The following is a 13,639-nucleotide window of genomic DNA, read 5'->3' as shown; positions in this document are numbered from 1 at the left end:
TGCAACCCCCCCCCCCCACAAAGTGTTTAAAGTGACACTCTGTGTCAATGATCCCCGTTCGTAGACGCCACAGTGGCCACAAACTTGAATCGCAGCGCCCAGCTTACTCCGTGGCCTGGGCCAGCCGTTTCCCAGGGTTTTGGAATGTTTGAAGTGAGATAGCGACATCCGCCACCAGATCAGACTAAAAATATATACTTTCGGCAATCAAGATCATCACAAAACCATCCCATTCCAGTGTCAGCTCAGATCATTCCTCGAAGTTCCGACTAGCGTTTCGTTTTTAGTGTTCAAATTTTAGCTCCATGTCGGGGCAAGATCCGGTCAAAAGCTGTCTGTTAAATTACATTCCATGCGACCTTATGATCGAATACAACGGCATGGCGCTACGTGTACGACAATACAATATGTGTTTTACACTATATACCCTGTGTCCGTACGTACGTGCTCAGTGTGGTGGGCATGTGTTCCTTGCTTTCTTAAAGAATACTGCGTGTTTTCTGCCTTGCAACCTCCCACATTGAAAAATGTTTGCCGTATCCGAAAAAGATCCAGGAGATCCACTGTAAGAATTATGTAAGCGAGTGGTCTGTTGTTTCGTGACAATCTAATTGGTTTTAAGCTTTCTACCCGCGTTTGTTGTTGTCGGCACGTGCTATGTACTGCCTTAACCCAACAATGCTTTTCTGACCCCAAGAAATTAAACTCCATTATTTTCTAGAGGATGCACTGCTAGATTTGTTTGAAGTGTCACGAAAAATTTCAATAGATTCTTACAAATATTAGGAGTTCATGCAGTACCAGCAATGGTTTCTAAGTGATGTGACGGACAGTATATCAATCGATGGACAAAAGTATGCCAACGTTTACTCAAAGACGTAGTCGGAGGCATAGACCTCATAAAATATATGTATATAATTCTGCGCTGCTCAGATCCACGACGCGTGGCTCAGTAAACACGAGACATCTCAGAATCAAGGAGCGACAGTCGCGACCGTGTTCTACACCAGGCGAATACGAGAGAATCTCACAGGGCCCCACACATGGCACAGCGAGACGAGCAACGGCTCGCGCGACCCCTCCCAGTCTCCACCACATTCTAGCGTAGGCAACAGATCCTTGTATTCAAGGATGTGGTTTCCTATTCAGTTGGAGGCGGCGGAGACGCGCCCTCTGGTTCTGCAACTTTGAGAGGAAAGAGAGTCAAAGCTGCGAAGAAACCCATTTTTTGTTTACTTTGGGAGCTTATTCGGCACTTTGTCTGCTCAGCCCCTCCCCCAACATATTTTACGAGACTACGCCTCTCTCGCCAATCCGGCAAATCCGCCTCTCGGTCGCGGTCGAGCCGAGCCGAGCGCGATCCGGCGGCAGAGGCTCCTCCCCCGGTGCCGGCGCCTGGCACCGAGCGGGTCCGGTAAGCCGGCTCGCGCTGCCGACGACGGCTTCACTCCGGCCCCGCGCCTGCATCACACAGCACGGCATCACCATGAGCTCCCTCGGCCTGCTGTGGACGGTGGCGCTGCTGCTGCTGGCGGGAGTCAGCGCGCAGGAAGGTGAGAAGTTACACCGGTAATGGGCGTCACCGCACATCAAAGTGAGAGGTTGCACTGCTGTCGGGTGTCACCGCTAAAAAAGGTGACAGGCCTTATTGCGGATGAGATATACCGTACAGGGGGGTGAGAGCTTACCTGCCTATGGGTGACATCGCTAATGAAGGTGAGGGATTCTCCCACTGATGGATTTCGCCGCACAGGGAGCTGGGAGATCAGTGTTAAAGGGAGTCGCTGTTCAGCCGTGTGAAACTAGTCACTACTGTAGTACTCAGCCATTGGCCTGCCGAGGTCTGCGCCGCCCAGTTCTGGCCTAGCCCGCCAGCTGGGCTCAGCGAGTAGCAGCCTTCGAACCGGCAGCATGCGAGTCACGCGTCGCGCCAGCCGCTGATGGCGCAACGGCGCGCTCTTCGGACTGGTTATCCCCGTCCCTCCACCGTGCCCCGCCGCCGCCCAGGATAAACTGGCCACGGATTACGGATTCAATATTAGGGATTAGGGTTCGGCTTTGTCGGTGTGCGGTGGTTGAGGCCCACTGTCGGCGCCGCTCCTTTGTGGCGCCGGCTGGTGGCGAGGCATCGGAAGGGCCGAAAGGTGTTACGCCATTACCGATCCGAGGCCGTCCGGGGGCCGCAGCTTACATGGCTGCACGCGGCATATGTATTCATGAAGCATATGCAAGCCCTGCCGCTGTGGAGCTAACACAGGCTTAGCAGTAATGTACCTACTCACGCCTGCACCGCAGCTGCATCATGTCTACAGAGCAGCGTGCATTGCTTTTGGCAGCGGGAATAGTGGTCAGAACGGGCTGACCCGCATCCAAAATGATGATGTTCAGTGAGTGCTGTGGATTTTGGCTGCTGATGAGTACTGGCTTATCTCAGTGCGGCGCCGATAAGTGGGCCAAACTTTTGATAACATCACAACTTCGACTTGCTCGACAGGCTCTCGTTGCACAAATGTTGAACTGTGTCATTGGGATATTGTAAAAGGATGGCAGACATATAGGCTGGTTATATGTGTGCTTGTGTGTAGGACTATTCGTATGAACCTATATATGTTTTAATGCCCGGTACGCATTTTTGCGCGATGCCGGTCATGTGTATAATACGTCTGTACGTCATTGATCTTCATGCATTGCGGCAATCCGCCAACACTTATACTGACACCTCAGAACACGCGTCTTACTGCCCGTTGGGACCCATCTTAACGTGGCGGGAAGCTCGAGCTCTCGTCACTTCCTAATGTGATCAGTCACCACAGAATGGCTCCATCCCAAAATAACGTCCCACCGCGCTGGCGCCATGTTAATCGGCTTAAGGCGAGACGGTAGCCGGAGGGGCCCGTGCCCGGTGAGTGCCTCGCCCACGGGGTGTCGTGAGTTCGTGAGAATCAGACTACGGGCCTCGTCAAGGTGACCCCAGCAATACAACGCACTGTCTACCGGGGGCCCCGCTCCGAGTTCAAGGTTACCCCAGTACTACAGCACATTCTTCAACAGGCTCTTCTCCGAATTGGCCAACATTTTTGCAAGCAGGCCAGTCAAAAACCAGAGCAGGCAGTCGTCAAGAGACAAATGCGGCAAGAAACTCTAAAAGCCACGAGCTGGTGGTGTTTGGGTAATGGGCGAGTGTTCATACTGCACACTCAATGTGTTTTTACGCCCGCCGCCAAATGCCGACGGACGGCTGTCATCGGTTTCTTTATCCGCTGTCATCCATTGACTTTTGTCTACCGGCCATCTTAAGTCCCTTTTCGTTGTCATATATGTAATGTATCACACTCTCGCCGCCCCATCCACGATGCCACGCCCACTGCCTTACTCCCTGCCGCAAAGTTGTTGCCACACATTCGCTTTCACACTTACCCTGCCACGCTTCCTTTCCTACACCTCCTCTGGCATAGACCCGCTGCTGCACTCCATCAGTCAATCCCACGCTGCTACACTCCATTTGTCAATCCCACGCTGCTACAGTTCATCCGCCACACTCGCTGTCCCGCTCATTCTCTGCCACACGTTCACTGCGGGGACGGACGCCGCTGATCGTCGGTCGCCGTTCCAGAGAACGCGTTGGAAGAGGAGAAGTTTGACAAGCCGCCGCCGCTGTACCCGGGCGAGGTGGAGATCTTCAGCGACCAGCCGTGTCCCAACGGCCTGTACGCCGACCCCGACCGTCCCACCAGCCCCAACACCAAGGTCTGCGTCGAGGCCCGACTCAGTGAGTGAACGCCATCGGCGCAGGTCTCCACAGTGCATTGCCACTCAACTCGCTCTCAGAGAGCTGAGACGCCACTTCGCTAGACTGGACTGGACTGGAAATGACTTGACTTGACTTGACTTGACTCGACTTGACTTGACCTGACTTAATGTTTAACTTGATGTTGAAAAAGCCCATGTTTAACTTTCTACCAGGAGCTTTGCATGGTAACAGCGGCGCGTGCACAGTCCACTCCCCAGTCTCTTGGCTGCGCCCCTGCTGCGGCATGCACCACATGGGGACGGGGCTGGGTTGACGCCTGCGCAGGATGTACCTCATATGTTCGGCTGGAATGTCCTAAGAAGCATGAGGCGGAGGAAATCCCTGGCTGGGGCCGGCTGGAGGGGAGCGGTGACCGCAGGCAGCCGGGGAGTGCACGCCGGAATGGATGAGCTGTTCCTGTCTACTCATGGCGAGCGGGCAGGCGCCCTGAGTCCAGCCTCGGCATGTTAGCATGTGCGTTGCAATGCGTGAAGAAAACGACATTGGTGGCACTGACCGTCTCACTCACAGGTGTGAATGTACTGATGACGTCTGGCTTTCGCTCTGCAGACTGCAAGGACGGGGTCACCTGGCAGAGCATGTGCAACACCTGCACGTGCTCTAAGGGCACCGGCAAACTAGGAGTCATCAAGTGCACCAAGGAGGACTGCTACGACTTCGAGCTTCCGGAGGAAAGTAAGAGAGCATGCTGGAGCCCCCGCGGGCGGGAGGCCCCGTCATTTTAGGCTTATATAGCTTCGCTACTCCTCGGGAGCATGTTTAAAATGTTACGCTCAAATCATAAAAGGAAGGTACTCTATGTTGTATGTGTGTCGATAGCTGAAGCCATTACATTTCATGTGATTGTTAAAGACATGTGAAATAATATTATTCTTCAACTGGCACCATATCCTACCGTGGCTTTAGGCAAGCCATTCTGTAACTACCCAGATTTTCACCAGAATAGATCGATCATCAGCGTTGAGGAGGAACAATATGACTGCAACAAGCGCGCATTCGTATATTCGTTCGATGAAACGGAATATACAGAAATGAATCATGAACCCGAGTTGATAAGATCCCCAAATATCCCTGCCTGGTGGATAATAAGCTAGCGATGATATCGCGAACTAGCCTGATCGTGAGAAAACAAATCACCAAAATTGCTTATGTAATGAGATGAACATCTGGAAACTGCTACGTCTTTTCCTAGAAGTTGTATATATATATATATATATATATATATATATATGATTGACGTGCCACCTGTTTTGCATCCGATGCAATGTATCTTCACATCATTTACCTTTTGGCTCATAACCGTGTGCTAATTCAAACAAACGTTATGTTTAAACTTTTCAAAGGAACCAGCTGTTTCATTTCGTAAGTTACAAGCAACGAAACCGGCCCAATCGGAGTCGATCCTGGAATTTTGTCGTGTCTCCTGCAGTTTACTGTTATATTGTCGTGTCTCCTGCAGTTTACTGTTATATTGTCGTGTCTCCTGCAGTTTACTGTTATGTTGTCACACTGATAGGAACGCCAGAGCGACAGAAAAACCGCGCATTCACTCCAAGGGGCTGTCATACACTCGTTGGTAACATTCTTCAACGGCCTTGATATCTGCCTTTAAGACTTATTGGTGCAGAGTAACGACTGAGCTCCAGCGAGAAAGAGCTGAACATGAAGCGTGGAATGGAACGTCGTGCGCTTTCAGAGTCGTCCCCGTACACAACGCTTGTTCTTTTATGCAATGTAATGTAGTGCAATGTTCTTGGTATATGTACAGAGGCAGTAAACTGTATTGCGAGCGTGACGGACTAAATTAGTTGTCAAACGGGCACATGAGAAACCGTTACTAATTGTTTTCAGGCGAGGACTAAGGGTGGCTATTAGGAAGCTGCAGCTCGTCTGTGAGGTTCCGATAAAGTCTCGACTGAATCAGTGCATTGCTCTTCGTATTTTGCCCTGTTCTTGCTGTGTGTGGTTCAGCTATTAGAGTAAAACAGTTCAGGTCACAAAATCAGATACCGTATTAAACCGGAAGGCCAAAAGCTTGTTCTTTGATGTGGTCTTCCGTTCAAATTTCGGAGTACATGACACTTCCATTCATGACGTAAACTGCGGAATTTTAGCTGAAAACTATGTGGAGCCCCTGCTCTTGGGGCCCATTTTTCATGGCCATCAGATGGAATATTTATCCACCGTCCTTTCGTTTAATCAGACTTTCAAATACACGGCTTTCGATAAAACACTGAAACTGACCGTTTGCTGAAACGAAGGCTACATTGCGATCATAGTAAGACGTTTGGTATCCGTATGGCTCCAAATGAGGCATGCCAAAGTCCTGATCTGTCTGAATCTAGGATTAGCCCCGTAAACTGCATGAGGCTTGCCTGATGTTTGCTTCTAAGGAATGCAGCCCTAAGCAGATCCGTTGGGGCGACTGAAATGGCGACCTCATGCGTGGCTGTTACAATGTGCACCCGGTGCTAGATTGTTGGCTGACTCCTATTTCTTTGTGACACGGGCTGTCCTTTTGGTGACCGGGCAGTGATTACATGGAGCGCATTGGTTTCGCCTTTCCAAATCGTAAGATATGACTGTTCACCGTGACGCGCATCGCGGTAGCTCCGCACGTGCGTTGCGGGTGACAGATGACACACGGACTTCGGCAAAACCTGAGGGGTTTCCGAGCCTTCATGGCTGCTTAGCGCAGATCTCAGGACAACGATGCAGATCCAAGTAAGGTACCCACACTCATGAAAGAGACACAGTGTGATAGAAATCCAAGACCCCGGGACACCACAGGCAGACTCTCATGTGATTACCAGGGACGTCCCGGTCCTCATCGCTCGGACGTCTCTGAGCGTTCAGCGATTGGTGCCGGCACACCGAAGGGTACTGGCGCCGATGTCTAGGCGATGGATCAGATGGAAGGCGATGCCGATTCAGAGGAAGGCGATGCCGATCTCAGATGGAAGGCGATGCCGATCTCAGAGGGAAGGCGATGCCGATCTCAGAGGGAAGGCGATGCCGATCTCAGAGGGAAGGCGATGCCGATCCCTCGCGTGACAGCACCAAAGGGCTATCACCAGTTTCAGAAAACTGGCGGTGCCACCGTTCCAGAGAGGGCTCTCCCACTTCCCCCTCCTGCAGTTTGCATGTCCGTGGTGACCTTGGCGACCATTCCGACTGCTGACCCTGGCGATTTATCGGCAGATCTCGGCAACAGCAACTTGTGCGGCGACGACGTGTCTGACTGCCCTGACGGCTGCGGCTTTGTGCGTCGCGACCACCGCTGTGTCTACTGCCAGTGCGGGGGTTCAGAGCCGGAGCCGGAGGAGCCCGCTCCCAGCGAACCGGCCGAAGAGGAGGCCGAATGAGGTCGGATCGCGTCCCGCCGATGGCCAAACTTTCGCGTGTTTTGATTTCCCATGTGTGTCATTTCAGTATTCAGTTCGCTGAGGATTAAATACATGCCGACTTCGTCTCTGCGGCTGTGTGGTGTTTTGGGGATGAGGAGTCGTTGGGGTGACGTCCAGCGGTGTGGAGATGAGCGATGATAATGGCTGGTTTTACGTAATATCATCGGCATGCTGGAAATCTGCCAGACCACAGACATCCGGCATGTGCAAAAAACACTTGGCTGGACCGCGAAGGGAGCTTTCAGCTTATGACGTGCTGGGTGTGACAATATCGAAACTGGGCTTCGTTGGTGAAACCGGTAATGTTGCTTGCCTTCCCTTGTTTCCTGATGCCAGGTGCATGATCCATGGCTACAGCAACAATTGGCACATAGCCACAGACAATGATATCAGGTTTCACGTATGGAAATACCGTATGCGACACAAAATTTCCGGCCGATTCTTACATGATTCACTTTGATCCAAACAAAGCCGCAATACTTTGTCTCAGGTAATGCACGTCGTCACAAAAGCAGAGATGTAAGGTAATGCAAATCGCAACAACTCTGGGAACGTAGAGAAACTTCGCGCAAAAATATAAAACCTCAGTATTTAAACATAAATCAGGACATTCGCCAAGCTAAGCCAAATTTATTGAAATGGAGCGCGGTGTGAAAAGGCAGCAATTTCGAAAAGGTGCATTTCCAAAGGGTGCGTACACCTCACTGGCTAGCAGGCTGTTGTGCTAAGTCGTCCTTGCTCCACGTTCCTCACACTGGCGAGAGAGCCCGTCTCCAAGTCATAATTTGCCAATCGGAATTGCATTGCAGATTTTTCGGGCTTTCACTTTCACGAGGAAATTGTCCGTAAGGATCATAATCCGCTTCATGTTTGCGCCTCCTTGCCGACAAGAAGATCTCCTTCTAGGGCTGCAAACCGGATTTCGTAATGGCACGGGATGCAGTTCAGGTTTGCGCCGAGTCCAGGTTTCAGTTGGGGCCTCCGAGGCTTCAGTTCGGGCCTCTGAGCTGTGCCTGCCGTGAGCGGGGCCACACCTGCGGCATGGCCTCCAACAAGTAGTGTGCTCTCGGTTTAACTATTGTTCACATCTATTCTGGCTGTTTATGTTGTGAATGAATTATGAGTCAGTATCAATTCACGCAATAACTTTGAAAGGTTAGGGCATATGCGCCCGCCGCCTGTTACCATGCGAGTGCGTGCCCGCGCGGGTCCCATCCAAGGCCGCACTGAGCTGGCATCTCTGCCAATGCGATTCAAGCCTGGTGCAGTTGACGTGCTCACGTTCCCCTAGGCGATCTGGGGTGCGTCGCGCTTTTCTGCTGACGCGCGGGTCGGCAAATGTCACGGCGGCTTGACCTCACGTAACGGTGAGGTAAGGGGAGCTGGCCTTCGCGTCACGTTGTGCAAGTTGTTGGATGGAATTAATACACGAGTGGAATTGCACGGCTATCCGAAAAGCTGATGCTACTCATCCGCCGTTTATGAAAGAATGCTGCTTGAGTGGTACGTGGCTTTTAAGAGAGCGTACTCCTTCTGTCGGAGACAGCTTGCATGTGGGAAAAGAATGTCATGGAACTTTTCTGTCGTGATCTTGCACAACTTAGATTCAGTCAAATGACTGAATACAGTCAAACAGTCAAACTGAGCAGGTCTGCACCTTGCGATTTGTTGTTGAGCTGTGTAAATGATGGTGTGAACCATGCTTCTGCTCGGATAGCAATTATCTCGAACATCTGCGTTGCACTTAGCAATACATGGCGCACGCATGATGCACGTGACAAGAAGCCTGCAGTAAAAAAGCTGCAGCTCACAACGGAGAGCGCATTCACGGCTGGCAATGATATCTCGGGCTCGCTGGTACATTTCAATCAACAATCTGAGCACAAACCGCGTATATCCGGCTGTGAGTGATGGTGGTACCAACGCAGCGTGGCGTCTCTGCTCGAAACAGCTCCCCTTCGAGGCAGACTGTGCCGCCTGGTTTAAAAGGACCACGCCATTGGCTGACATCTCTCGCTGCCTCGGGCTGTGCTTCGTGACCTCTGGGTCGCCCCTCGAAAGGCGTGTCAGTCTGTGCCCGTGCTCGACGCTGGGTGGTGTCGCAGGGGATGTGTTGCGGGCGGAGGCCCCTGACAGTGGACATCGTTTCTGGAGCGAGAAGGTGAGTCATGTAGCAGCGTGGGAGCCAGAAGGTGAGTCATGCAGCAGAATTGGAGCGAGAAGGCGAGTCATGTAGAAGCGCTGAGCTGTGCAACTCTGCTCAGCGTTTCGTTAGTATTATCGGCCTGTTACGCAGGCTGGAAGAGGCTAAATGGCCCATTATACCCACGTGTTGTCGAAAATTTGGAGAAGTAGCATCTGGACGATGGGTGCATCTCTGGCAGCGTACAGCTGTGGCCGTCTGCACCAGCGTAGTCTTGCTACAATGCTGATCACGCCGCAGAAGGGAATGATCTACCACAACAGGTCTGTTGCGGTGCTCGTTGCTGTAGTGGTCTGCAGAAAGGTTTCATAATTTGTGAATTGTTGTGGTTCACTTCATCATTTGTAGTATGCAATGGACTGCGTGCACCTGAAATGTTATTTTAGCTTTGGTCCTCGTTTCGGGCCGTTTGAATTGGGTTATTGTACAGATACTTTAACTCGTGGTAAAAATATTTGTACCGATGGGTGGTTTAATAGTAGGAAACTCGTTGAATGTTTTGTGGCAATGTCTACAAAACTGGCAAAAATGGTACGGGTGAATGGTATGGTAAATACTCTGCACAGTGGTACGGATACCAAATGGCATGGTTACTAAATGGCAATTGACTTCTGAAGCTTCGGGCGCAGAAATTTCTCTAACAGTTGGGTGGGGATGGGATGGGTGACGCTTGGATGGCTAACGCGCGCTGGCGGCGTTTCAGCCTGTAACAAAGCAGGATGCGGGGCCTGCCGGTGCGCCGTGCTGGGTTTCTTTCTGCCGCGGTCGCCATACCGCTGCAGGAGCACCTGCGCATCCAGTCTGCGTCATCGCCCCAGTCATCAGCGGCCAGTTCGATGTTCGGCCAATTCGGGCCGCCCGACGTCCAGCCGGGCCCGAACGCAACGCCATCTGGTGAGACCGTTTGGAAGGTGAAGTTCGCCCCCGCGGTCCATGTTCGGTTGAGTGCACGTTTGGCGGTGTTGACTACTGCCACGACTTCACTTTTGCTCATGATCCATTGTATCTGTACGACATCGCAAACATTTGCACATGCCTGCCTTTGATCACCTTTTTGTGGCCTTCGCGGTTATTTATTTTGTGGTCTTTAGCCACTGTTTGTCCCTTGTGTCCATCTGCTGAACGCTGTTGCCGCCCTGTTCCAGCCGGGGGCCAGTCTACTGCAGAGCAGCCGGCCAACGGCGGCGGGCAGCGGACAACTGAACAGGGCTCTGATATCTCTGCTGGCTCCTGCCCTCCCGACAGCGCCTGCGTCCCCGCCTCGCTGTGCTCGTCGGGTAGGGCCGGCCTCTCGCGGTTCTTTGATGCCCATTGCAGGGGGGCGGGGCGGCACTTGGCGTGCCTCGTTTGAAAACATCACTCATTGGGTGTCTTGAATCTCCACACGGTCTTTTAAATGCACTCAAGTCCAATCCATTGTGGCGTCCAATTGCTGCTCGTGTCCAATTGCTGCTGTCTGGTTCGTGAGAAGTATATGGAAGTTGAAATCACTCCAGTACCAGAACTTGAGCACTGTATCCTAGCGTAACAGCAAGGCATTTGGTGAACATTGCTTGCTGGAATGCGCACTTGAATCTATATGTGGTGCACTTCGCCAAGATTGTTGCCCATGTCTACGTTCCGCCCTCGTCAGTCGGTGTCGGACTGCGCCGCATATTGTCTCGCATTGCCCACCTGTTGCAGCGGACGCGATCACCTACGAACCGGACACAAACATTTATCACCCGACGTCGCAGTACCAGCCGGCCTTTACACAGGTCGGGCTATAGCCGGCGGCGGTAGGTGCGGCAGAGCTTTTGTTCTTGGGAATGTCTCCTTGCGTTGGTCCCGTTGGAGGAGGTGCAAGATGGCAGCACTGTATTTGTTTTTCGTTTCTTCTTTATAAATGCTCCCTGCTCAGAGCCATAGTGTACGCGTCTGTCGCGTGACCCGGCGCCGTCCGTTGGCAGAGGTTCACGTGCGGCCAGGAGGCGGCGGGCCGGGTCTGTGTCCTGCAGCGGCGGTGCAAAGTTCCCAGACTGATCCCGGCACAAGCAACCCCTTCGGCTTCCCATCCACCCTCGGCACCGACGCATTTCAACACCGCGACCAGCCAGACTCTGTCCAGCCTTCTAGCTCTCCCGGGCAGTCGCTCCCGCTACCCCCGCGGCCCTCGGCGAGGCCCGTATACCTCGAGCGGTCCGATTCCCCGGGCAGTCGTCCCGCTACCCCCGCGGCCCTCGGCGGGGCCCGTATACCCCGAGCGGTCCGATTTCCGGGCAGTCGCTCCCGCTACCCCCGCGGCCCTCGGCGGGGCCCGTATACCCCGAGCGGTCCGATTCCTCGGGCAGTTTCTCAGACGTCCAGTACCCGCCTGCCGTGTCTCAGCAGCCCCTCTCGGGGGGATCTAGCTTCTTCCCCCTCCGGAGGATCGCAGTCTGGCTTCCAGGGCTCTGTGCACGTTGGGGCGGGCGTCGGATCGACCGGTCTGCCGCAGTCATTCGCGGGGCCCCTCCCGCCCGCCCACTCCTTCGCCGGTACAGGTCAGGACAGTGTCCCAGGTCCTGCCCAGAACGGGCAGGGCTTTGGTGGGATCTCCCAGGGCGATGGTGCAGGCGGCGTCTCGCAGCACCAGACTCGTGGCGGACTTCGGCAAAATGGAGGCTTCGGGGGACCTGTCCAGAGCTCTGCTCCAGGAGGGTTTTCCCCGAACCAGGGCTTCAGCGTGCCTCAGAGCTCTGGGAGCTCCCACGTCGGCCAGGGACAAGACGGCCGTCTCCCCAACCAGTTCCCGAGCGGCTTGCCCCACAGCCAGCCGGGCGGCCTTCCGCCACGTCCCAGCAGCCTTCCCCCTTCTCGCCGTCCTCCCGCTCGCCCAGTGGCGCCGCTGCCGGGCGCGGGCGGCCGGCCGCGGCGGCTGCAGCAGGTGGTCGTCCGCGGCCAGCGCCACACCGTACCAGAGTTCAGCTCTCTGCTCCGGCTCGAGGGCGGCGCAGAGGCGTTCGTCACGCACGGCGTGAGTCTGGTGCAGCTGGAGCGGCGCGCCGACCCCGACTTCGCGCCGACCGGGCGCCACCAAATGGTGCTGCTGAACGGCCAGCGCTACCAGACCGGAGAGTTTGTGTACGTCTCTGACCCGAGTGACGTGCCGATCCTGTTCACCACCGCCGGCGTGCCCACATCGGTTAGTGCGCGTGAATGCTGCCTGAGTGTGGTGGCATTCGACTGCAGGTCTGGGGCTCACTTACGTTTATGTGGAGGTTGATTTAAATGAAGCGCATACGCGTTCAATCACTGTCTAGCAATGCCTGGGTGCGATGTTTTCGACATTTTTCAAACAAACTTTCACAACGGGCGTGCAGCACCTGATGGTCGCGTTAGTGTTCACCAGAAAATGACTCCCATTTGCAATCCAATTGTTTTACTGAGTGCGGCACGGCGTTTTGCTGGCTCTGTTTTAGCCGGCTGTTTTTTTTTGCTGCCTCAGTACTCCACCACGGGAGGGGAGCCGGGAGACCTGCAGCCGTTCACTCCGCTGCCGGAGCTGCTGATGTTGGCCGCTGAGGTCCTCCGGTCGGCTGGGTGAGCTGAAGGTGCAGCTGAAGGTGCATCTGCTGTTCCAAGTCATGGGCTCTGGTTTGATGCCTGTTTAGGACGACCACACGGCACAGTAACTTGGAATTAATTATCGTCGCTACCTGGATGGGTTAAATGAGCCAGATAAGAGCGGGCACGTTCTGCACGATCATTGAAGAACTGGTTTCCTGTTAGATGTCCGCGTTTCGAGCCACCGGGCGTCTATTTTGCAGAGACACTGCTGTCACGTCTGGATCTCCGGTGGCGGAAGTGCCCGTGCCTCTGCCGCGTCCGTCGCCGCACGTGCAGCCTCCACGCCTGCCTCCCTCGGCGGCTGTCCCCGGCGCCTCCCACTGGCCGGCGGCGGCGTGTTCTTCGACACTGACCGGGATGGACCCGGTGGCGATGCCTTTGGACGTCCGGACCACGGCTTCGGTGTCGCGCCCGGGCTGGGAGGGCATCCCGCGCACCCGGGCCTGGGTGCGGCCCATCACGAGGAGTACCACCCGCCGCCGCCGGCGTACGGTCCCCCCGCCGTACAGACACCACGGTCACCAGCAGGGTCGCCATCCGCCAGTGCACCACCGTCCGCCGCCCCCGTACGGTCTCTGGCAGCCGCATCCCGCACGTCGGTACCCACCGCCGCACGGGGTTGCGATCCGG

At 54.4% G+C, this 13,639-nt stretch overlaps 1 protein-coding gene and 1 long non-coding RNA gene across 2 annotated transcripts; both read left to right on the top strand.

Moving 5' to 3' along the window:
- The first annotated feature begins 1,424 nt into the window (after positions 1-1,424).
- Positions 1,425-7,285, top strand: LOC119090951 (uncharacterized). The gene is made up of 4 exons (XM_037213677.1): positions 1,425-1,553; positions 3,614-3,769; positions 4,361-4,486; positions 7,013-7,285. The coding sequence occupies exons 1-4, from the start codon at positions 1,487-1,489 to the stop codon at positions 7,174-7,176; spliced, it is 513 nt and encodes a 170-aa protein (XP_037069572.1). The 5' UTR covers positions 1,425-1,486; the 3' UTR covers positions 7,177-7,285.
- A 3,323-nt stretch (positions 7,286-10,608) lies between these two features.
- LOC119090950 (uncharacterized) lies at positions 10,609-11,406 on the top strand. The gene is made up of 3 exons (XR_005093337.1): positions 10,609-10,698; positions 11,105-11,178; positions 11,371-11,406. It is a non-coding gene; the product is annotated as an uncharacterized LOC119090950 (long non-coding RNA).
- Positions 11,407-13,639: the final 2,233 nt, after the last annotated feature.

The sequence above is a fragment of the Pollicipes pollicipes genome, unplaced genomic scaffold (assembly GCF_011947565.3).
Source record: "Pollicipes pollicipes isolate AB1234 unplaced genomic scaffold, Ppol_2.1 Scaffold_3216;HRSCAF=3773_pilon_pilon_pilon, whole genome shotgun sequence".
NCBI lineage: Eukaryota > Metazoa > Arthropoda > Thecostraca > Pollicipedomorpha > Pollicipedidae > Pollicipes > Pollicipes pollicipes.
This window is presented reverse-complemented; position numbering and strand designations above follow the sequence as displayed.